This window comes from Chlorocebus sabaeus, chromosome 8 (genome assembly GCF_047675955.1).
Source record: "Chlorocebus sabaeus isolate Y175 chromosome 8, mChlSab1.0.hap1, whole genome shotgun sequence".
NCBI classification, from domain to species: domain Eukaryota; kingdom Metazoa; phylum Chordata; class Mammalia; order Primates; family Cercopithecidae; genus Chlorocebus; species Chlorocebus sabaeus.
This window is the reverse complement of record NC_132911.1, coordinates 62,855,016-62,877,925: the sequence shown is the minus strand read 5'-3', so window position 1 is coordinate 62,877,925 and position 22,910 is coordinate 62,855,016. Positions and strand designations below refer to the sequence as shown.

Genomic DNA, 22,910 nt, shown 5'->3' with positions numbered 1-22,910 from the left:
AATTTGGCTAGAGTTGGGTTAAGGAGAGATTCTTTAACACTCTCTACCTATCAGATCACATGTAATCTTCCTCTAATGCTTAACTTCAAGAAGATAATTTACATTCTGGGTTTTTGTTACTGTTTTTTCCTTATTCCAGTCAAATTAATCTCTCTCCTCTGAACTCACAGAATGTTTGTAGTACTTCTCATAAAGAAGTTTATCATGTACGTTTTGGCAAATTTTATTGTCTTATTTCATTGTGTACCTGTTCATGTATTTATTTCTTGGCTACCAGACAGCATCACAATTTCCTCCAGGAATGCTGACCTAATATGTTACAGGTTCTGCACAGGACTTGGACACATGGAAGGGACTCAGTCACAGTCACAGGGTACCCAGGCACCTTCATTCATTCCCAAAATTTTTAATGGGTGTCCTCACTAGACATAACATTTTGTTTAGTGCTGCTAGAGGTCAAATTCAAAAGACCCAGCCTAGTTTTTATTCTTGGTTTCCCTGCCTTCTCTTCACAGTCCTGCGACTTACTAGAGAAAGCTAAGATGAACATTACCCTGAAGCTTTAAAAAATGTAACCCTGCAAAACCTGATCCTTAAGACAGTATGAGATATGTTTCTACAGCATACAATTTAGAGGTTTGGATCCTTTTGTAGTTCATAAGTCTGATGATTGGGTATTCGTGTGCAGCTGTGAGGTGTGCCATCCTTGAACCTTGTTATGAGTTTAGGACATTACCTGCTTAACGTGAAAAAGAAACTTAGAGGCTTGTTATTTAAGAATCCCTCAAAGGTAAACAATCAGAGGCTCATTCTCAGCATATATTAAGAAGTTATAATCACATTGAGATACCAGTCATACCCACTAGAATAGCTCTAAACAAAAGTCAGGTAATAACAAATACTGGCGAAGATGTAGAGAAACTGGAACCCTTCTACGCTGCTGGTGGGCATGTTAAATGGTACAGCCACTTTGGAAACCAGTCTGGCAGCTTCTCAAACATTTAGACATGGAGTCACCACGTGACCTGGTGTTCTGTGGTGGCAGGTCTATACAAATCTATCTCAAAGTCCCAGGATGCCGGGAGGTGGAAGAAAGAGGCCAACAAATACAGTTCCTTGGGAAGAAACATTTAATTAGCGACTAGGAACAGAAGCCATGTCCATGTCTGTGTCTTGGGCAGCAAGATGAGATGGTGGATTGCTGTGCCATTACCCCGGACTCAATGCGTTTTTTTTGTTTTTTGTTTTTTGTTTTTTTGAGACAGGGTCTCTCTCTCTCTCTCTCTTTCTCTCTCTGTATTGCCTAGGTTGGGGAGCAGTGGTACGATCATGGCTCACAAAAGCCTCAAACTCCTGGACTCAAGTGATCCTCCTGCCTCAGCCTCTCCAGTAGCTGGGGCTGTAGGTATGTGCCACTGCACCTAAGTAATTTTTATTTTTTATATTTTGTAGAGACAGGGTCTTGCTTTGTTGCCCAGGCTGGTCTCGAACTCCTGGCTTTAAGCAATCCTCCAGCCTCAGCCTCCCAAAGCGTTGGGACTGCAGGCACGAGCCATCACTCCAGTCCCTTAGGGCTTATATACCATAGAGGAGGGGTGGTTCAGAAGGGATGTGTAGGACAATTGAAGTGTAATAACATCAAGGTTGTTTGAACTAAGGACAGGACATACTGGGTAGACACCTGCTCTTACTCAAGGAACAACACATAAAGTAGAAATCTTAGAGGACTTCCCAGAACAGGGGTTAATCAGAAGCCAGCACGGAGGATTAGCTTCCAAGATGGAGCTGCTTTCGCCTCCAAATTCAGCAATTCCACTCTTATATGCCAATTCCACTCAACAGAAATGGAAACATATGTCCATAAAAAAAACTGTACATGATGTACAGCAGCCTTATTCACAATAGTCAAAATGTGGAAACAACTGAAATGTCCATCAGCTGGTGAATGGATAAACAAAATGCAACAGAATATGCTCCAGCAATCTAAAGGAACGAAGTACTGTACAGATACATGCTACAACATAGATGAACTTTGAAAGCATTATGCTAAATGAAAGAAGCCAGACACAAAAGGCCACATATTGTATGGCTGCATTTATATGAAATGTCCAGAATAGGCAAACCTATAGAGACAGGAAATTGATTATTGTTTGCTAGGGCTGGGGTTTGGAGGGTAGAGTTAGGAAGAGGGATAGCTAGAGGGCATGGGTTTCTTTCACATGTGATGAAAATGTTCTCAAAGTGTGGTGATTGGTTGAACATACCTGGAAATATACTAAAAATCGCTGAATGGTACACTTTAAATGGTTGACTTGTTTGGTATGTGAGTTATATCCTACTAAAGCTGTTATACAGAAAAAAAAAGTCATGTGACCAATTATTTCAACAATCAAGAGACTGTGTTAAAGATTCTTTGCTTGGCCAAACTTCAGTTAGGCTTCTGAATCTTCTCCCAGGTCCTTGTGTGCACTTCCTTGTAAATGCAGTGTTAGGAAGTAACACTGCCACGGCAGTTTAGCAAGAATCCCCCACCTTCCATATGTGATCAAAATTCTTTATTCCCTACCCTTGGTATCTGACCCCCTGGCCTGCCTTCACTGGGATTCCTATTAGGTTGGTTCAGCCAGAATTCCCCCTAGAATTGATGTTTCCTCTTAGCAGTTTTCCGAACAGCTGCTCCTTGCTCCTTGGCTATAAATCCCCACTTGTTCCTGGTGTATTTGGAATAGTTACTTCCGTCTTTTTTTTTTCTTCCACAATTGAGGACCGAAAACATTGTTATTTCAACTCCTTGTGGCCAACAGATTGGTGGTTTATGGGCCAGCATCCCTTTTTATGCGTAAAATATTTAAAACGCAGCCTGCAATAGTTGGTAAAGTGGTGAAACATTTAGTGTGTGATGTCGGATCCTAGTCTGGCCGCTGCTCCTGGCGATTCTCTGAGGCATCCTGAGTTTGGGGCGCCTCGTGCCACTGCGCGCCCCTCCTCCGGGCCTGAGTCACGGTGCCGCCGGAGTCCCCACGCGAGGATGCTGCGGTGAGCGCGGCCGGGACGCCGCGTCGGGCTCTCGGCCGCCCAGCGGCGCCGCACGGGAAGCCAGGCCGGCAGCCGCGCGCTCCCCAGCCGGCCGCCAAGTCCGCCCTCCCCGGCTCCTCCGGACCCCCTCGGCGGGCGGCGGTGGGGCCTGCCTGTGCGCTCCGCGCCCGCCCGCGCCTGCCCTCCATGGCGTTTATCCGGAAGAAGCAGCAGGAGCAGCAGCTGCAGCTCTACTCCAAGGAGAGGTGCGCGCCCAGCTGAAGAAGGGCCCAGCCGGGGGCATGGTCGGGGCCGGTCGTGGGGACGCCGGCCGGAGATGTGAGGGACGGGAGGCGGCGTGGGGGCCGGGCACGGAGGCAGGGGCCGGACGCGTGTCCAGGGCCCGGGCTGGGGGCTGTGGCGGAAACCCGAGGTCGGGGTGAGAGGCCGGGGGCCTGGTCTGGGCTAGAGCCTGCCGGGGACAGGAAGCCGATGACGGGCCAGGCCAGATCCCACCGCTCAGCCGAAGCACGCCGAGCCGGCCGGCCATACAGTCCCGGCGGCCGCGGGCAGCTCACCCGGAAGGCCGCGCGGGGTCGCGGCGCGGTTCCTTGCCCCGGCGTTCGCTGGGGAGGGTGAGTACGCTGCCCGGCGGGCACCCCCTTTCTAATCCTTCCCTTTTAATCGGGTCCAGGCACTTGGTGCCGGCGCCGCAAAGTTGGTCGCTTGGGCGGCACGGAGCAGGCCGGCGACCACCCACTCGCATTACTGCGCCTTTTTCCTACCGACTCCTTTAGACACGGGACTAGCTCCATGCGCTGGAAGGCTGGGAGGAGGGCCTCCGGAAAGGCCTGATTCTGAGGAAAGCCAAGGTCCTGCCCCGCAAACACTTGCTCCCCGCGCCGTGGACCTTGTGTGGGAAAGCTTTGCAGTGAAATCGCGGTGCGGCAGCAGAGCACTCATTGTCACCGGCATCCCAGTAAGGATTTGGAATCCCTGCAGCTAAAATTGTCTCGCAGCAGCAGTTCCCTTTCAGAGATTCTGGACCTGTCCCCAAAGGAAGTCTCATAAGAAAGCTCATTTCGGCTCTATGTATAGTTCCAAGCGCATTTTTGGTGACAGAAACAACTTGCTGGGTCTGCAGCTCAGAGGCCAAAAGGAAAGGCGGGGGGGGGGGCTGAATCATTTTACAAACACACTGTTTTGATTGTGAGAGCTACAGATTTTCCAGTGCTGCTAGCCTGTCACGTTGTCTCATCAGTGAATACCGGCAAAGCAGGTTACACGTGGGAATACAAGTGCAGACTTCAAGATTTGTCTACACTTGGGTTGACTCGACCCCTTTCATCCAGACATTCATCCTCCTCTAATCTATAATGTTGGTCTAACCAGTGTATCCACCGTCCGAAATGTCATTTTTCTACTATAGAGAAGAAGATACGATACACAGAAAACATATCTCACATGTGGCTTCCAAAAATGTTTTTGGTGATGTGATTAGGTTTTAGTCACAGAATGGCTTGTGTATTAAATAACTGAGCCCCAACTATGTAGTTCATACTTGGGGATACCCTTCTGACTGAATTGGTAATGCGTTTTTCTTGTGGAAAGAGCTTGAGTGGAGTTTCCTTGTTTAGTATCAACAATATTAAGACATGTTGGTGGGTGAACATTCAGATTTAAATTGTGAGAACTTTGACACACTTAAATTGCCGTCATGTTCTATGATATGAGTCATTCGTGCCAATACTGTGGCCTCTTTGATATACAGGGAAACATTTTTTCCTTGGTTCTGGTTGTTATTTCGATGGAAGTAATTGGTGTTCAGTTTGGCTAGTTCACAGCTCTGTAGTGTCACACAAACCTTGAAACCTGTACTTACATTTCCGTGTATATGTTGCTGTGTTAGAATTCGATGATTAGACAACAACGTGATAGGCTGGCAGTGTTCAGAGAGAACTCTAGCTCTCACAACCAAAACATTTATCTATCCAGTCAGGAGGCATCAGCTGTTCCTGAGCATCAGTCATCTGAAAAAGTTGGCTCCACGTGTTTTATATTTATCTGAATTCTAACTTGCTGAGTGCCCAAATTGTTTAGTGCTCTGCCCCACGACTTAGCAACCTGGGCTGATGGGCATACGCCATTCAATGCATAGAATATGCATTTGAATGACCGGAATGTCTCACATCAGGTGTGCACTAGAATCAAGGAATCTCTTTATAAATCTTAGAATTCATTCTGAAACAAGAATATTTTAAGGCAACTTTATTGAGCCCCAGATTTACCATTTCTGCCCAGATTTTTCCTGGTTTATCCCCTTGTGTTACATAAACACAAATTAGCAAATGGATTGGACTGGTCATTGGCTTCAGCATACCCAAGAAAATTGTTACTTTCCTTGGAAAACTTGAAGAGGGATTGTTTCAGAGGTTACCCATGAATGGCCTCAACTTGTTCATTGTAAGTTCACTGGCGACTCTAATGCTAATTAAGGGATTTTAGATTTCCAGAGCTACCAAATATTGACCCCAGAAAAGAAGAAACTTGAAATTAGCATTTACTTCTCTTCTTATTAAGTTGATGTACTGTGTTTAAAGGGAGTGATATTTCTGCAAAAGCAGAAGCAGAGAGATGGACTAGGAGATTCTTGCGTTGGTGGTTTAGACCAAGGTGGTGGCAGAATAAATGGAGGAAAGTGGATGGATTCTAGATGTTTTTAGGACGTGTGATTGACAGGTCTTGGTGTGGTGTATTGTATGTGAGAGGTGATAGAGGAACAATTCCAGCTGGGATTACTGGATAAAATACAGTACACCCAGTTAAGTTCGAATTTCAGATAAACAATGAATAATTTTTTAGTATAAATAAATGTGATGGCATATGCAATATTTGGTATATACTTACACTAAAATTTTTTTAGTATAAGTAAATTCAACAGTAGATGCAATATTTGGGATATAGTTATACTAAACATTTTTAAAGTGTATTATTTATCTGAAATTCAAATATTACTGGGCATATGATATTTTTATTTGCTAAACATGGAAATTCTACTCTCAGGCTTCTGGTTTGAATAACTATAAAGTGGTGCCATTTATTGGTGATGTTTATAAATAAATGCTTTGGTAATTTTAAGGATTAGAAAACAAACAGACACTTGGCCATTCAAATTCAGTATACTTATATCCTGGTTAAGATTTAGGTGGCAGGCCGGACGCAGGGCTCACGCCTGTAATTCCAACACTTTGGGAGGCCGAGGCAGGCAGATCACGAGGTCAGGAGTTCGAGACCAGCCTGGCCAATATGGTGAAACCCCATCTCTAATAAAAATACAAAAATTAACCAGGCGTGGTGGCTTGCGCCTGTAGTCCCAGCTACTCAGGAGACTGAGGCAGGAGAATTGCTTGAACCTGGGAGGCGGAGGTTGCAGTGAGCCGAGACGGCGCCATTGCACTCCAGCCTGGCCATCTCAAAAAAAAAAAAAAAAAGTAGATGGCAGGAACCATATTGATTTTATTGTTTTTAAAAAATGTCCTGTGCAGGTGTTGGTGAGGGTAAATTGAAACATTTTTTAAAGGCAATTCACATATCGTCCTTGGATTTGTCAGGGATGGCAGGTGTATACAGTGGATTAGTAGATGAGGATATTATACCAACAGTTGCTATTTAAGACATTTCTATTTTAATATGAAATATATTAAAAGGTGGGAAGCTTGCTCGAGCCCAAGAGTCCAAGGTTACAGTGAGCTATGATCATACCACTGCACCCCAGCCTGGGTGACACAGTGAGACCCTATCGCAAAAAAACAGGCACTTTGAAGTTTCAACTTTGTTTCGGACATTCCATGAGCATATAATACTCTTGATTATGCTAATATTAACTTATTAACTTTCTTTCTTTCTTTTTTTTTTTTTGAGACGGAGTTTTGCTCTTATTGCCCAGGCTGGAGTGCAATGGCATAATCTTGGCTCGCTGCAACCTCCGCCTCCCGGGTTCAAGTGATTCTCCTGCCTCAGCCTCCAGAGTAGCTGGGATTACAGGCATGCACCACCACACCCAGGTGATTTTGTATTTTTAGTAGAGAGGAGGTTTCTCCATGTTGGTCAGGTTGGTCTCGTCCCAACCTCAGGTGAGCCACCACGCCCGGCCTTTCTGTTACTCAATGTTTGTTTAATCAATTGTGTCTATATTTATTTTATTAAAAGCACTTGGTGAGAGGGCAAAGTGATTGTGATACTTCGGTTTAATCTTTCTAAGGCTTATCATCCCAGTCTTTTCAGATCTGTTTGTGGAATATACCAGGTGTTGAAAATGGAGCCGGGCGCGGTGGCTCAAGCCTGTAATCCCAGCACTTTGGGAGGCCGAGACGGGCGGATCACGAGGTCAGGAGATCGAGACCATCTGGCTAACACGGTGAAACCCCGTCTCTACTAAAAATACAAAAAACTAGCCGGGCGAGGTGGCGGGCGCCTGTAGTCCCAGCTACTCGGGAGGCTGAGGCAGGAGAATGGCGTAAACCCGGGAGGCGGAGCTTGCAGTGAGCTGAGATCCGGCCACTGCAGTCCAGCCCGGGCTACAGAGCAAGACTCCGTCTCAAAAAAAAAAAAAAAAAAAAGAAAAAAGAAAATGGAGATAAATGAAGGTAAAGTCAGGACTTAATTAGTCAGCAATGCCGATAGATCCCAGTAAATCTACCTGACTATGACTTACATAAATAGGGTTTATTTTTCTCACATGGAAAACAGCAGGAGAGGAAATACATATTGCAAATCTCTTGGTTAATTTAGAATCTATATTGACTTTACCCAAAATGTATTACTAGCCTACCCATTTACTTCCCTTTTATCTCAAATTAACCTCTAAGTGGCTACCACTGAGAAATCACAGGAATGTATCCATAAATGGATTTTGAGTATGTATACTGTATAATTTTCGTTAAAAATTTTTTTATGTGATATAAAATAGGAATGGTCATTTAAGAAATTCAGTGCTATTTTTCTTCTAAATACGGTTGTCACTTCATCTTTTAACCATCAGAAATTTAGAATTGTTTCTTAAAATGTCCAACTCATAGATTTTGAAAATTATCTTTTTGTTATTTTTTTTTAACTTGTATTCAGTAAGTAACTAAGAATTGTTATCTTCTTGGTGAGTTGAATTTTTTATCAATCTATAATGACCTCTTTACTTCTAGTAATTTTTTTTTCTATTTTGTCTGATATTAATATAGCTATATCAGTTTTCTTTTGGTTATTTGCATTGTATGGGGTTTTCCATTGTTTCACTTTTCACTATTCTGTGTCCTAAGGCTTTAGGCCTGTTTCTTGTAAATACCTTATACTTGGACTTTTTTTTAATGATTCATTTTGATAATTTTTATCCTAATGAATTAGTTTAGTCATTTTTTATTACATTTACATTTTTAATTTATTATTACAAATATGTCTGAATTCACTTTTTGCTTTTTAGTTTTGTTCTTTTATTTTGCCTTCCTTCCCTTCTTCCTTTGGATTAAATAAGTCCCCCTTGCTCCCTTTCATTTTTCTCCGAAGAGTATGGAAGTTACATGTTTTATTTGTTTTTCTAATGCTTATCCTGAAAATGTTAGTATATTAAATTTAAGGTCTGAAGCTAAGCATTATCTTTATTCTCCTCTCTACCAATGTAACAACCTTGGAACACTTAACTCCCGTCCCCCCATTCTCAATTACAGTCTGTTATTGTCCGGTGTTTTTTATCTCTATTTTAAACCTACAGATTGTGCATTACTAATTGCCCGGTTCATGCTTCTGTAGTTTTACATGCATATTTACCATTGTTTTTGTTCAGTACTCCTCCTTACGTGTCATGTCCTTGTTACGGAATTATTTTCTCTTTCCTGAAGAATATCCTTTAGAAGTTTCCTCTGATCAGGGCTGGATGATGATAAACCACCTCTGTCTTTGTCTGTCTGAACATATCCTTATTTTGCTTTTGCGTCGAAAATCCGTTTTGCTAGATGTTTAATTTTCTCAGCATTTTGAAGATTATCCAAACAAATGCAAAGGGCCAGGGAATATGCACCAGACTTGCTGGAGTGCTCAGGGGTGTTGGGGGGTACCTCACAGAGAAAGGTCAGTGATAGTTGCGCCCTGTTCCCCTGGGGCAAAGTTCAGCTACCTGGCTGGGCCAGCTTCAGACTCCAGGAGAAGCCAACACTCCAGGGAGTGACTGGGGCCAGAGTACATTAGGATCATACTGTGATGGAACCTTGGGTCACTCAGCTCAGCATTTGTGGCTGCAGGATATCCTCACCCCCTTGTTGGCTTGACTCGGCTAAGTCTGTATAATGTGGCAGGGTTTGTTCCTGATTGGGGAAACACCAGCCTTTTTCCTGGCAGGCTAGGGGACTGGGATTCAAGCCTTGTGGTTAATGAGGTTTGATTACCTTAAACACAGTCGTAGCAGTTTTCCCTGAAACTTTGCGGGAGGCCACCTTTTCTTCTGGGAGACCAGCCTGCAACAAACCAATATTGTTAAGTCTGATTGTTCTTTGTAGGTAATCTGTCTTTTCTCTGGCTGCTTTTAAGATCTCCTTTCTGTAGTGTTTTGCTGTCTAGATACAGATTGTTTTTTCTTCATCTATCCTGCTTCAACTTCCTAAAGCTGAAATAGTTTTGGAAAATTTGGATCCAAGCTGAGCTAAGGCTAGAACAAATGTTCTCTGATCTAAGTCCTCTTTTCCACTGTACCATACTGCTTCTATTTTAAATACTAGGTTGTGGGCTACTGGCCAGTGCTTATTTTTATGGTATCCTTGAAGTTTAGACTGAGTCAGGAATGAATGAAGCCTGTTTTATGTAGATATCAGAATCTTGTTAGTCAAAGTGTGGGCCACAGGCCAGCAGCGCATGTGTGCCTGAAGCTTGTTAGAAATGCACATTCTCAGGCCTCACCCTGGAGCTGCTACCTGGGAATGTGCATTTTAACAAGATCCCCAGATGATTGTGTGCACATTAACGTTTGTGAAGTGCTGCTCTAGATAACAGTAATTCAGCATTCATCTTGATTTTTTATCTGTTTGTCCCTTCCAACTCAACTTCCTTCTTTTAACTTCTTATTAGTACATATAAAAAGCCTCGTGGAAGCCTCCTGCCCTGCACTGTGACCCTTGATGAGGAAACTGGAGGACTTTGAGAGCATAGATGACATTTTTACCATTTCTTCTATAAATTGCTGAGACTTGAAAATAGAATTACTGACTTTATGGATGGTGTCAGTGAAAGGGATTTTGATATCTGAACCATGTTGGCTGGAAGTCACTGCATCTCACATAGTCAGGGAGAATGTAATTTTCTAGAGTGTAGCTGAGTGATAGAAAGCTTTAACCTAATTACTGAGGGGAAGGGCTAAAAAGGTCAGATGAAAGAGTGAAATTGTTTAAATTCATGAGAACTCTTTCTGGGAGGGAAGAAGGGCCGGTAATTTATAGGTGAAAACAACTGGTACAGGAACTAGAAATGTATTTAGTCCTGCAGATGTCTCTCTGCAAATGTGTAGAACATGGATAATAAAATGAGCTGGGTCTTTTAACAAAAAAGGATTAATGTGTGTTTTAGGTGTCACTGGAGTTGGGTAAGATAACACCCAAGATTGGAATCTAGTGTTGAAAAGCTGCAGACCTATTGAAAAGGAAAGACCTGCTAGGAGGTGAGGCAGTGGGCTTTGAATGTTAAGAAGGTATACATCTGAAGGGGAATCCATGAAACCCTGGGAGAAAAACCCAGAGAACACAATTGGAAAGAGGAACAAGGATAACATAAGATTGTGTTCTTTTGTTACAGGCCACATTAAGTGGGTGGAAGAAATGGTGGCTGTGTACCTGGTGTAAATGAGAGAACAGGAAGTGGCAATAGAGATACTGGCTGAAATGCTTAATGAAATCTAAGTACAGTTTATTGACTTCCTTTGTTAAAGTTTTAATTTACCCTAAACTTGAGAACTTTACTTAATGCTGAATATTAAAAACACATTATTAAAGTAGCAATGAAATGAACCATCAGAAAAAGCAGTCATATCAAGTTGTTTATTGCTGGAACTCAGGAGAGTTGAGAGGGATCCTGTCATACATAGAACCTAGATTTTTAAGAAAGCAGATATTGGAAGTTCCAAGGAACAAAAAAGATAGGTGCTGTTACTGCACAGTTTGGAAAGCATATTGACCCAGGAAGTTTGTGAAACTGTCAAAAATATAATTAAGAACATCTAATCCAAATGCTCTTTTGTGAGGAGTTACAGAAAATCAGGCAAGCTTACATGTTGGAAGGAAGCTAAAAAAGAAAAAGAAAATCAGGCTAGCAAAAAGAATGGTTGTACAGGTAGTATTTCTCTGAGTTTATAATTATTAGTTTTAATATAAAACAAGGTTATACATAGTTAATTTCAAAAGGATTAAAGCCCCAAATGAGTGGAAACTTTGAAAAATGGTACAGATTAAAAAAATAAAAACAAGAAAACTTCTAAAGTTGCCTTTGGAACTAGGAAGTACTGGGCTGCTGCCTAGGCCTAGCCTGGTACCAGGTGTGACATTAATTTTTGCCAGAGAAAGCTCTTATTTTGTATTCTATTAATAATACTTACCTTCAGACTGAAAGAGATAGGATGAACTTTTGCAAAATGGGTGAAGATGCAAAGGGTACCCACGTGCTTATGTCTCCTGGTGTAAAATCCTGGGAGAGTTTGAATGTAGAACCACAGAGTTATTTCATTGATCTAGGAACTTCAAAAGGTGCTGAAAGAACATATGTGCATAAATAGGTTGAATGCAAATTCTAGATCAGACAGATTATTTATAAACCACTAGAAGAGGAAGTTGTCACCAGTCCCCAGCATGAATGTCATGCTGCTAATCTCGTCTCTTTTGACAGAGTTCTGACTATGTTTGAGGTCAGCTAAAATGCAGGAAAGTCAGGAAAAGGCAGTAGATTTAATTCATCTGAACTTTGGCAGAGGAGAAGGTTTGCTTTGGTGAAGACTTCATAGCACAATTGAGAAAGGGGAAGTTAGTTTAGGTGGAATAATAATGTTTGAATGACTCTCTTCAGAGATTGTTGTTTGTGTTAGTCTATTTTTATTTTGCTATAAAGAAATATCCGAGACTTGGTAATTCAAGAGAGTTTATTTGGCTCACAGTTCTGCAGGCTGTACAGGAAGGAAGGATGGCACTGGCATGTGCTTGGCTTCTGGTGAAGCCTCAGGGAGCTTTTTACTCATGGTTGAAGATGAAGTGGGAGTGGGTACATCACATGGCAAGAGAGGGAGCAAGAGAGAGGAGGAGGAGGTCCCAGACTCTTTTAAACAACCAGATCTCATGTGAACTAACTGAGCATGAACTCACTTATTTCCAAGGGGGTGGTGCTGAGGCATTCATGAGGGATCTGCCCCCTTTATCCAGTCACCTCCCACTGGACCCTCCTTTCAACATTGATAATTCCATTTTAACATGAGATTTGGAGGGGACAAACATCCAAACTATGTCATTCTTCCCCTGACCCCCTAAATCTCATGTTCTTACATTGGAAAATACAATCATTTCTTCCCAATAGTCCCCCAAAGTCTTCACTTATTTCAACATCAAGTTCAAAGTCCTAAGTCTCATCTTAAACCCATCTCTTTCCACCTATGAGCCTATAAAATCAAAACAGTTTATCTACTTTCAAGATACAATGGTGGTACAGGCATTGGGTAAACATTCCCATTTGAAAGGGAGAAATCTGCCAAAAGAAAGGGGCAGTAGACCCCACTGAAGTCTGAAACCCAGTAGGGCAGTCATTAAATCTTAAAGCTCCAAAATAATCTCCTATGACTCCTTGTCCCATACCCAGGGCACAGTGGTGTAAGAAGTGGGCTCCTAAGGCCTTAGGCAGCTCTGCCTCTGTGGCTTTGAAGGGTGCAGCCCACATGGCTGCTCTCACAGGTTGGAGTTGAGTGCCAGCAGCTTTTCCATGCTGAGGTTGCAAGTTGCTGATGGCTCTACCATTGTTGAGTCTAGAGGGCGGTGGCCCCCTTCCCACAGCTCCACTTGGTGGGGACTCTGTGTGGGGCTCCAGCCCGCTTCTCCCTTTCACACTGCTGTCGTAGAGGTTCTCTGTATGGGCTCCATCCTTGCAGCAGGCTTCTGCCCGGGATCCCAGGCCTTTTCACACATCCTCTGAAATCTAGGGGGAAGCTGCCAAGACTCCTTCATGCTTGCATTCTGTGCACCTGCAGACCTAACACCGCATGGAAGCTGCCCAGGCTAATGTTTTGCAACCTTTAGAGCAGCAGCATAAGTTGTACTTGTGGCCCTTTGAGCCATGGCTGGAGGTAGAGCAGCGGGTCTCCAGGGAGCAGTGGGTCTGCAGGGAGCAGTGTCCCTAGGCTGTGTTGGGCAGTAGGAACCTGGGGTTGGCCCCCTAAGTCCTTTTTTCCTCTCCTAGGCACTCTGTGATGGGAGGGACATCCTGAAAACTTCTGAAATGCCTTTGAGGCCTTTTCCCCATTGTTTTAGATATTAGCCCGTGGCAACCTTTTAGTCATGCTCATCTCTCTAGCAAGCAATTACTCCATAGCTTACTCCCCCGGCGTGAATTCCTCTCCTGAAAATGCTTTTTCTTTCTCTGCCACATGGCCAGGCTGCAAATTTCCCAAACTTTTATGTTCTGCTTTCCTTTTAAATGTAAGTTTCAACTTTAAGTCATTTATTTGTTCCTGTATCTGATTGTTGGCTTTTGGAAGCAGCCAGACCAGTTCTGGAACACTTTGCTGCTTAGAAATTTCTTCTGCCACATGCCCTACCTAAGTCCTTACTCTTATGTTCAGCCTTCCACAGATCCCTAGGAACATAGACACAGATGCAGCCAAGTTCTTCGCTAGTTTGTAACAAGTGCGACCTTTGCTTCAGTTCCCATTAATTTCCTCACTTCCATCTGAGACCATGTCAGCCTGGCCTTCACTGTCCATATTCCTATCTGCATTTTGGTCACAACCATTTAACCATTTACTCAGAAGTTCCAAACTTTCCCTTGTCTTCCTGTCCTCTTCTGAGTCCCCCAAACTCTTCCAACCTCTGCCTGTTACCCTGTGCCAAAGCTGCTTCCACGTCTTTACGTATATTCATAATAAAATGTCCTATTCCTTGGTGCCAATTTTATGTCTTAGTCTGTTTTTGTTTTGCTATAAAGAAATACCTGAGGCTGGGTAATTTACAATGGAAAGAGGCTTAATTGGCTCATGGTTCTGCAGGTTGTACGGGAAGCAAGGCACCAGCATCTGCTTGGTTTCTGGTAAGCCTCAGGGAGCTTTACTCATGGCAGAAAGTGAAGTGGGAGCAGGTGTATCCCATGGCAAGAGACAGAGCAGGAAAGAGAAAGGGAAGGTCCCAGACCCTTTTAAACAACCAGAGTTTGAGTGAACAGATTGTGAACTCATTTATCACTAAGGGGATGGTGCTGAGTCATTCATGAGGGATCTACCCCCATGATCCAATCACCTCTTACCAGGCCTCCACCTCCAACACTGGGAATCACATTTCAACATGAAATATGGAGGGGACAGAACATCCAAACTATATCACCATCCAATGTATTACTGGGGGAATGTTTCCAGTGGTGAGTAGTAGGACTATGATCTTGCCTTGTCTATAACAGTTTTCTTAATTTCTTCCTTATTTCAGAAATCATTTTCAGAAGCTTCTTAAAAATGCCCTGTTTAGTTAAATCAACTCTCTAGTAGGGGAACTATAGTCTAGCTTCATTCAAGGCTGGTGTTGGGGTATTGAGAGAAGAGGTGGCAAATATACAGCACTCCTGTGCTTTCCTTTGCCTCTGCACACATCACGAAGGTGTCATGGCGTCACAGCACTGCCTCCCAAGGTGCTTGGGTTATACTTCTTATCACAGTGTAGTCTGTTAGAGAAAGCATTGACTCACAAAACCTTCTGGATCCACTGTAAATATTGTTCATCAGCCGAGTATTGAGTAGTTGTTGAGTGGAATGCAAGGTTACTCTAGCTATTTTAAGTTCTGGTTAAGTGTTGTACAGTGGGCTTTAAAATTTAGGTGACGTGAGAATAGGAAAACATCTTTTTAGGATTGTTGAGTTGCTCAGTGAGGATACTTCTGTACAGAGAATGAAACCACACCTCTGCAAAGGAGGATTAAACTAGGAATATGTAGGGGCAGGGCTAAGAGTCTTCTAAAGAAATAATTTACAGTCAGATGCAATACCAATGGATGAGACCATCCAGTTACAAAATGGTGATTTTAATTTTTTTTTTAAAGCATGGACTCTTTTAATACATAAAATGTAGTTCGAAAATCATTGTTCTAAAAATCATGAAATTGTAATAATTTTTACATAGAAAAATTTTAAAGCGGGTATAACAACACTTTAGTAAAAAGAAAATATAGACTTAGAAAAGTTTCTTAATCCTTTAAGTTCGAACAATATGATTTGGTTATATCCCTTAACTATGTGTTTTACATTTCTTGCAAAATATGCATATTGATAAATTAAGGAGGCTATAATTAATTCACTTACCAAAATGATGACTTTAGTTCTAAAATAGTTGATATGATTATGTTTTAATAATTATATGGAAGAGTTGTCTCTGAAGGCTATTGTGCTTCATAGAAATGAAATTATGCCCTTGTCTTGTTGAAGAATACTTACTTTATTCTTCCCTCTCTATAAGAGAAGGAGTGAGAAGATTAGGAAAGAGAAGGAAGGATGCGTAGCTCCAATTCTGTCTTGTGATTATATTGAAATTCAGATTAAGTATTGATAATGTACATTTTGTTTTGCACTCTGGCAGTTAAGCCTGTAATTGATTCTTGTTCATGGATTTAAATATGGAGAACAGGTCAATACAAGTTACCGATTAGGATGGTATAACTGGTTTTTGCTATCATTTTTAATTTTTTGAGTTACTTTTCTTTTGGTTCAGATGATGATGATAATGATGATGATGATGATGACTATTTTAAGACGGAGTCTTGCTCTTGTCGCCCAGGCTAGAGTGCAGTGGTATGATCTCGGCTCACTGCAACCTCTGCTTCCCAGGTTCAAGCAATTCTCCTGCCTCAGCCTCCTGAGTAGCTGGGATTATAGGTGCCCGCCACCACGCCTGGCTAATTTTTGTACTTTTAGTAGAGGCAGGATTTCACCATGTTGGCCAGGCTGGTCTCGAACTCCTGACCTCAGGCAAACTGCCTGCCTCGGCCTCCCAAAGTGTTGGGATTACAGGTGTGAGCCACTGCACCCGGCCTATTTTTTTTTTTTAACTGAGCATCTCTTCTGGTGTCATGAATATAATTTCTTCTTTGTAGGGACATTAATTATAACCTTTTGACCTTTTCTTCTGTTCTCTGCATTGTGTTTAGTCTTTCAAGTTGCATTCTTCCTGCTTGCCTTGGCTTTGTTCTTTCATCCTAGAGGCTGTGATCATAGGCTGTTCATTCATATTTAAATGTGAAGCATGTAATTCTGTGTCACTGGGAATGGGCCATTTCAGTTGAGTTTCACTAGTAGAGACCTGGCTTTTTCTCTGAGGCTATTTAGTTTTTTCCAAAACTAATGTACCAGACTCCTGCCTGGAGTGATACATGGATGAAGCTGGAAACCATAATTCTCAGCAAACTAGTGTTCGTCTATTTCATGTTTTGCATAATCATCCTCTTTTCACACTACAGTCCTACTCTCCACCATCTCCACCTTTTTTTTTTTTTTTTTTTTTTTTTTTTTTTTGTAGAAAAACCACATGCCAGAGTACAGTAGGGGTAACCCATCAGGAAAAGAATTGGGGGCCACTGCCCTCATTTACTTTTAATCACCCCTCATGCTTTACAAACCCTGTCCTTTTGGTACCTGATACTGCAATTTCTTTCTTTTGTTTTTTTTTTTAAATTTAAGTTCTAGGGTACATGTGCAGAATGTGAAGGTTTGTTACATAGGTATACACGTGCCATGGTGGTTTGCTACACCCATCAACCCATCATCTATATTAGGTATTTCTCCTAATCCTATCCCTTCCCTAGCTCCCACCCCACAAAAGGCCCCCATGTGTGATATTCCCTGCCCTGTGTCCATGTGTTCTCATTGTTCAATTCCCACCTGCGAATGAGAACATGCAGTGCTTGGTTTTCTGTTCTTGTGTTGGTTTGCTGAGAATGATGGTTTCCAGCTTCATCCATGTCCCTGCAAAGGACATGAATTCATCCTTTTTTATGGCTGCATAGTATTCCATGGTCTATATGTGCCACATTTTCTTTATCCAGTCTATCATTGATGGGCATTTGAGTTGGTTCCAAGTCTTTGCTATTGTGAACAGTGCCGCATTAAACATACATGTACATGTGTCTTTATAGTAGAATGATTTATAATCCTTTGGGTATACACCCAGTAATGGGATTGCTGGGTCAAATGGTATTTCTAGTTCTAGATCCTTGAGGAATCGCCACACTGTCTTCCACAATGGCTGAACTAATTTACACTCCCACCAACAGTGTAAAAGCCTTCCTATTTCTGCACATCCTCTCCAGCACCTGATACTGCAGTTTCTGAACTTTTTGGAAGTCCAGTGACTTGAACTGGTTTTCTCCTGAGTGGTGCCTTCTCTGGAGGCATCTGAAGTTCTGATTTCTGAGCACTGCTTATTCCCCGCCGTCTGCTTTCCATTTCTCACAGATTTGTTCATGTCTCTTCTCTGCTTTAATATCTCTCCAATTGGCTTTAGCCTGTGGGGTTTTACCATTTAAAAATAGTTTTATTCACATTGTAGTGGTGTTTCAAGAGGCAGGGAAATAAACATATATGTGTAATCTGCCATGTTTAATGTAAATTTCTTCCTCTAACACACTGGAACTTAAGGTCCATCTTAAGTCCCACACTTTTCATGAAAGCTTTTGCCTGTAACTCTAGATACCTTTGATGTTTCCTGGTCCTTATCACAAAACAAAACAAAAAAATGCCTGTTTTCACTTATTTGTCATGTATTTGTTACTATAGCCATACAACAAAATTAATAATTTTTCTTAGTATCTTCTCTTGTTTTTAAAAGTTTAAATCACTTACAACTTTAAAAAGAACTATATTTCAATCCCATTCAGTTTGGTTTACTCATTTTACTTATTAAACACTCATTATATAGACAGCATGGGCTGGTTATCCCAGGGGAATATCTAAAGGTCTGTCGGCTGGGTGCAGTGGTTCATGCTTGTAATCCCAGCACCACCTCGGGAGGCTGAGGTGGGCGGATCACCTGAGGTTGGGAGTTTGAGACCAGCCTGACCAACATGGAGAAACCCCGTCTCTACAAAAATTACAAAATTAGCCAGGTGTGGTGGCACATGCCTGTAATCCCAGCTACTTGGGAAGCTGAGGCAGGAGAATTACTTGAACCCAGGAGGCGGAGGTTATGGTGAGCCGAGATTGTGCCATTGCACTCCAGGCTGGGCAACAAGAGTGAAAATCCATCTCAAAAAAAAAAAAAAAAAAGATCTGTCTCCTAGAGGCATGTGGTCTTATGGGAGTAACTTAGATAACCATGAGACAGATGTTGGGGGCGGCGGGGGGTATGACAGGGAAGAGGTGGGGAAACCTAGCATTGTTCAGACAGGGGAAACAAATGACAAAAATTTCCTAAGTGGGAAAGCTCTGAGCTTTGTTCAGGTAAGGATGCGTTTAACTTCACAAAATTCAGGGTTTCTGTAAAAGAGTAGTACATCCACCTGGTGAGCGATTTTATTTTTGCCATAGTAGTTATTTGAACACAAGGCAGGCCCATCTATGTACTTCCTGCCACTGGGTAGAGAGGACTGCCTGGCATGATACACATGTTTCATAAGTGTTTGTTAAATTCATGGATGGAAAAACTTTTTGGGATCAGGCGTTTTAAATATATTGCCTTCTTATACTTACTAAAAAATAAACTGAAAGATGTTTTTCCCCCTGAATCCAGATTTTCCTTGCTGCTGCTTAACTTGGAGGAGTACTACTTTGAACAGCATAGAGCCAATCACATTTTGCACAAGGGTAGTCACCATGAAAGGTAAGGAAGCTTCGATATCTCCATGGACAGACAAACCTTTCTGATATTGATACTTTTAAAGTTAAATGTGTGATCATATAAGTGTTAACTAAAGAAAAAAATTAGGCTTTAAAAAAATTAAAGTAAATTTTATTTAGATTTTTATTGAAGGTTGTAACCCAGGGGAGTCTTTTGGAGAGTTTATGCTATGTTTATTATTTTTTCTCCCATGAAGTTTTTTCATCTTTTCTCTTATTAGGGAAGTAACGAGAAGAGTGTATTTAAAAATTGCAATTGTAACTTGAAACATTTTTCAAAGCTGAAAAGCATTTGTTCTGATTCTGGGGTTGTGGATATCTTAAGCTTGATCGGACTCCAATCCATTCCATCTTTCTTTTCTTGAATCCCTCTTATAGTTATGCAGTATCTTTTGCTCTTGATTATTTGGGTGACAATGTTATAAAGTAATGACTATAAACCACAAGAGTGGTATAAAATCAGCACTTTCAAAATGAATAATGCGATTTAAACTAGAAGCAAGATCTGATTTCTCAATATCTTAATAACTATTACTCATAACTATAAAAACAGATTGTTTCTTTACCTTTTGAAAGCTATGTACAAAAGTGAGTAATGAAGCTTTTTGTTTGCTTAAAATGGCAACTTCTAATTAACTAAGATGAAAATTGTTCCAGCAAAAATGTATCTGCTAATGATTTCCTTTTGGGAGGTTACTTAACAACCATAAGCCATAACTTAGAAAATTCTTTGACAGATAAATCCATTTATTTTTATTCAGGTTTTTTCCTTAAAGGATAAAAAACATGTGGTATTTGTTTAAATACAAGCTAAAGTAAAAATTACTTGTTTTTTTTGTTTGGTAGCTTCTGACATATCTATTTCCTTGGCGTTCAATCAAATTAGACAACTATTCATCCCTGAACACAGCACCTTGCTTTCTTATCTCTGGAATTTTGCTCATATTCTTTTCCCTCATTCCATATCTTTTTTCCTTCCAACATTCGTCTATCGTATATCATCATAATGCCTTGCTTAAAATTAAATGCACTTGTTTATTATTAAAATACAACTAAGGTAGCAAACTGAAACCTGTTTTTATTATTTTAAAGTAACTATTAGGGCAAAATGGTACAGCCCCATGTGGATGTATTTGGTAATATCTGGTAAGATGACATGTGCATGAACCTACTGATCTGGCACTGCTACTTCTAGGATACAATTTCAAAGAGACACTGGCAAATATATTAATGGACATATGCACAAGGTTGTTTATTATAGCACTACTTGTACTAGCAAAAGACTAGGAACAGTCCTATAGGAGACTGACTGAACTAACTGATAAGGAATGGCCACATGATGGAGTACTATGCAGGTTCAACAAGGAATGAAGTTCTTTGTAATGCTGTGATCTGTACATGTATTAAGTGTAAAAAGCAAGGGGCAGAATACTGTGTGTCATAAGCTACTTTTGTAAGAAGGGGGCAGATTTATCATTATGTTTTTAAAAATCGGAGGCAAAAACTAAGAAGGGGGCAGATTTATCATTATGTTTTTAAAAATCGGAGGCAAAAACTAAAAGGTAGTGGAGATGGTTATCTACACAGAAGGATCAGGAGAACAATATAGAGATGGAACGAGGACTTCTCCAAATGTACCTTATTTTATAACTTTCGTTTTGGAACCATATAAATATTTTATAGATTTTTACTACACTTTATCCTAGCTAAAAGGCTGAGAGGCCATCTTTTGTAGATTTTAAATATCTACAAAATATTAAATAGAATTAAATTTAAAAAGAAACAGTAAGGCCAGGTGTGATGGCTCATGCCTGTAATCCCAGTACTTTGGGAGGCCAAGGCTGGCGGATTACTTGAGGCCAGGAGTTAGAGATCAGCCTGGCCAATATGGTGAAACCTCGTCTCTACTAAAAATACAAAAATGAGCCGGGTGTAGTGGCGCACCCTTGTAATCCCAGCTACTTGGGAGACTGAGGCAGGAGAATTGCTCGAACTTGGGAGGCAGAGGTTGCAGTGAGCTGAGATTGCGCCACTGCACTCTAGCCTGGGTGACAGAGCAAGACTCTGTCTCAAAAATCAATCAATCAGTCAATAAAAAAAAAAAAAAAAAAAACAGTAAACCCTAAAAATCAAAGACAAAATGAAACAGTTCAGGCGTGGTGGTTCACACTCGTAATCCCAGCACTTTGGTAAGCCAAGGCAGTATAATCTCTTGAGGCCAGGAGTTTGAGACCAGCCTGGTCAACATAGCGAAACTCTGTTTCTATTTATTACAACTAATATTAAAAAATAAAAGACAAGAAACAAATGAATTTAATTATAAAGTTGGAGTTTGCCACAGAAAATTATTTTAATCAACTTTACAATATAATAATTTGACTGTGTATCTCTGGTAAGATGAAACAGAATTGCAAAGAAGTTGAAAAAGAATGCAAAGTAATTGTAAACTTCCCAGTAACAATATTGTTGTTAATAGTATACTGTTAGTATTATTATTTTGAAACTATTTTATACACACATGTACATGTATTTATATAATTGGATAAAACAATTGAATAAGTATAGCCAAGACTCAGATTTTCTAGTATAAAAGAGACATATACATAATATTCAAGAAATAAAGCCTTTTTTATGTACTTTTCTCCTTTTTTCCAGCTTTATTGAGATATAATTGACGAATAAAAATTGTATATATTTAGGGTATACAATGTGATGTTTTGATATCTATACACATTGTGAAATGATGACCACAATCAAGCTAATTATCATATCCATCACCTCACAGGTACCTTCTTTTGTGTATATGGGAGTAAGAACATATAGGATCTACTTTCTGAGCCAATTTCAAGTGTACGATACCTGTATGGACTGTAGTCAATAGCTTTACATTAAATTTGCAGAACTTATCCTGATAATGGACAATTTGTGCACTTTGCCCAGCATCTCCCCATTTCTTCCACCCATACCCCCTTTAATTTCGTAAAGTTAAACTTATTCTTGCCTGAACAAAGCTCTGAGCTTTCCTTTTTGTAAGTTCCATTCTAGTCTCTTCTTTGAATTCAACTCTTTTAGATTCTACATGAAATCATGTAGTATTTGTCCTTCTGTGGCTGGCTTATTTTACTTAGCATAATGTCCTCCAAGTCCATCCACATGGCCACAAGTAACAGGATTTCCTTCTTTTTTGAGGCTGAATACTGTTCCATTGTGTGTATGTATATATGTCTATTTTTATATGTTTTATATTCATATATATAATATTTTCTTTATTCATTCGTCTATCAATGGACACTTAGATTGACCTCAAATCTTGGCTACTGTAAATAATACTGTAATGAACATGGGAGTACAGATACATCTTCAACATACTGATTCCATTTGCTTTGGATGTATACCTAGAAGTGGGATTGCTGGGTAGTATGGTAGTTCTTTTTTTAGTTTTTTAGCCATTACTGTTTTCTTTAATGGCTAAAGCAATTCACATTCCCACCAGCAGTATATAAGGGTTCTCTTTTCTCCACGCTCTTGCCAACATCTGTTATCTTTTGTTTTTTGATAATAGCCATCCTAACAGGTGTGAGGCAATAGCTCAATGTGGTTTTGATTTGCTTTTCTCTGATGATTAAGGCTGCTGAGGATCTTTTCATATGCTTGTTGGCCATTTGTATGTCTTCTTCTTCTTCTTCTTCTTTTTTAATTGAAAAGGAGTCTCACTCTGTCACCCAGGCTGGAGTGCAGTGGCATGATCTCTGCTCACTGCAACCTCTGCCTCCTGGGTTCAAGCAATTCTCCTGCCTCAGCCTCCCAA

The 22,910-nt window shown here is 40.9% G+C and overlaps 1 protein-coding gene and 1 non-coding gene across 3 annotated transcripts in view; both read left to right on the top strand.

Moving 5' to 3' along the window:
• Positions 1 to 642: 642 nt before the first annotated feature.
• Positions 643 to 746, top strand: LOC119624981 (small nucleolar RNA U13). The gene has a single exon (XR_005241140.1). It is a non-coding gene; the product is annotated as a small nucleolar RNA U13 (small nucleolar RNA).
• Positions 747 to 2,793: 2,047 nt separating this feature from the next.
• The window catches only part of NSMAF (neutral sphingomyelinase activation associated factor), a 76,231-nt gene continuing 56,114 nt past the window's right edge, over positions 2,794 to 22,910 (top strand). Inside the window, exons 1-2 of one of the 2 annotated variants that reach the window (XM_008000707.3) lie at positions 2,794 to 3,281; positions 18,996 to 19,085. In XM_008000707.3, the coding sequence (XP_007998898.1) occupies positions 3,223 to 3,281; positions 18,996 to 19,085 (149 nt within the window). In that variant the 5' untranslated portion in view covers positions 2,794 to 3,222. Of the gene's footprint in view, positions 3,282 to 3,412; positions 3,651 to 18,995; positions 19,086 to 22,910 lie in introns of those variants that run through there. The other variant, XM_008000706.3, reaches the window with a different exon arrangement.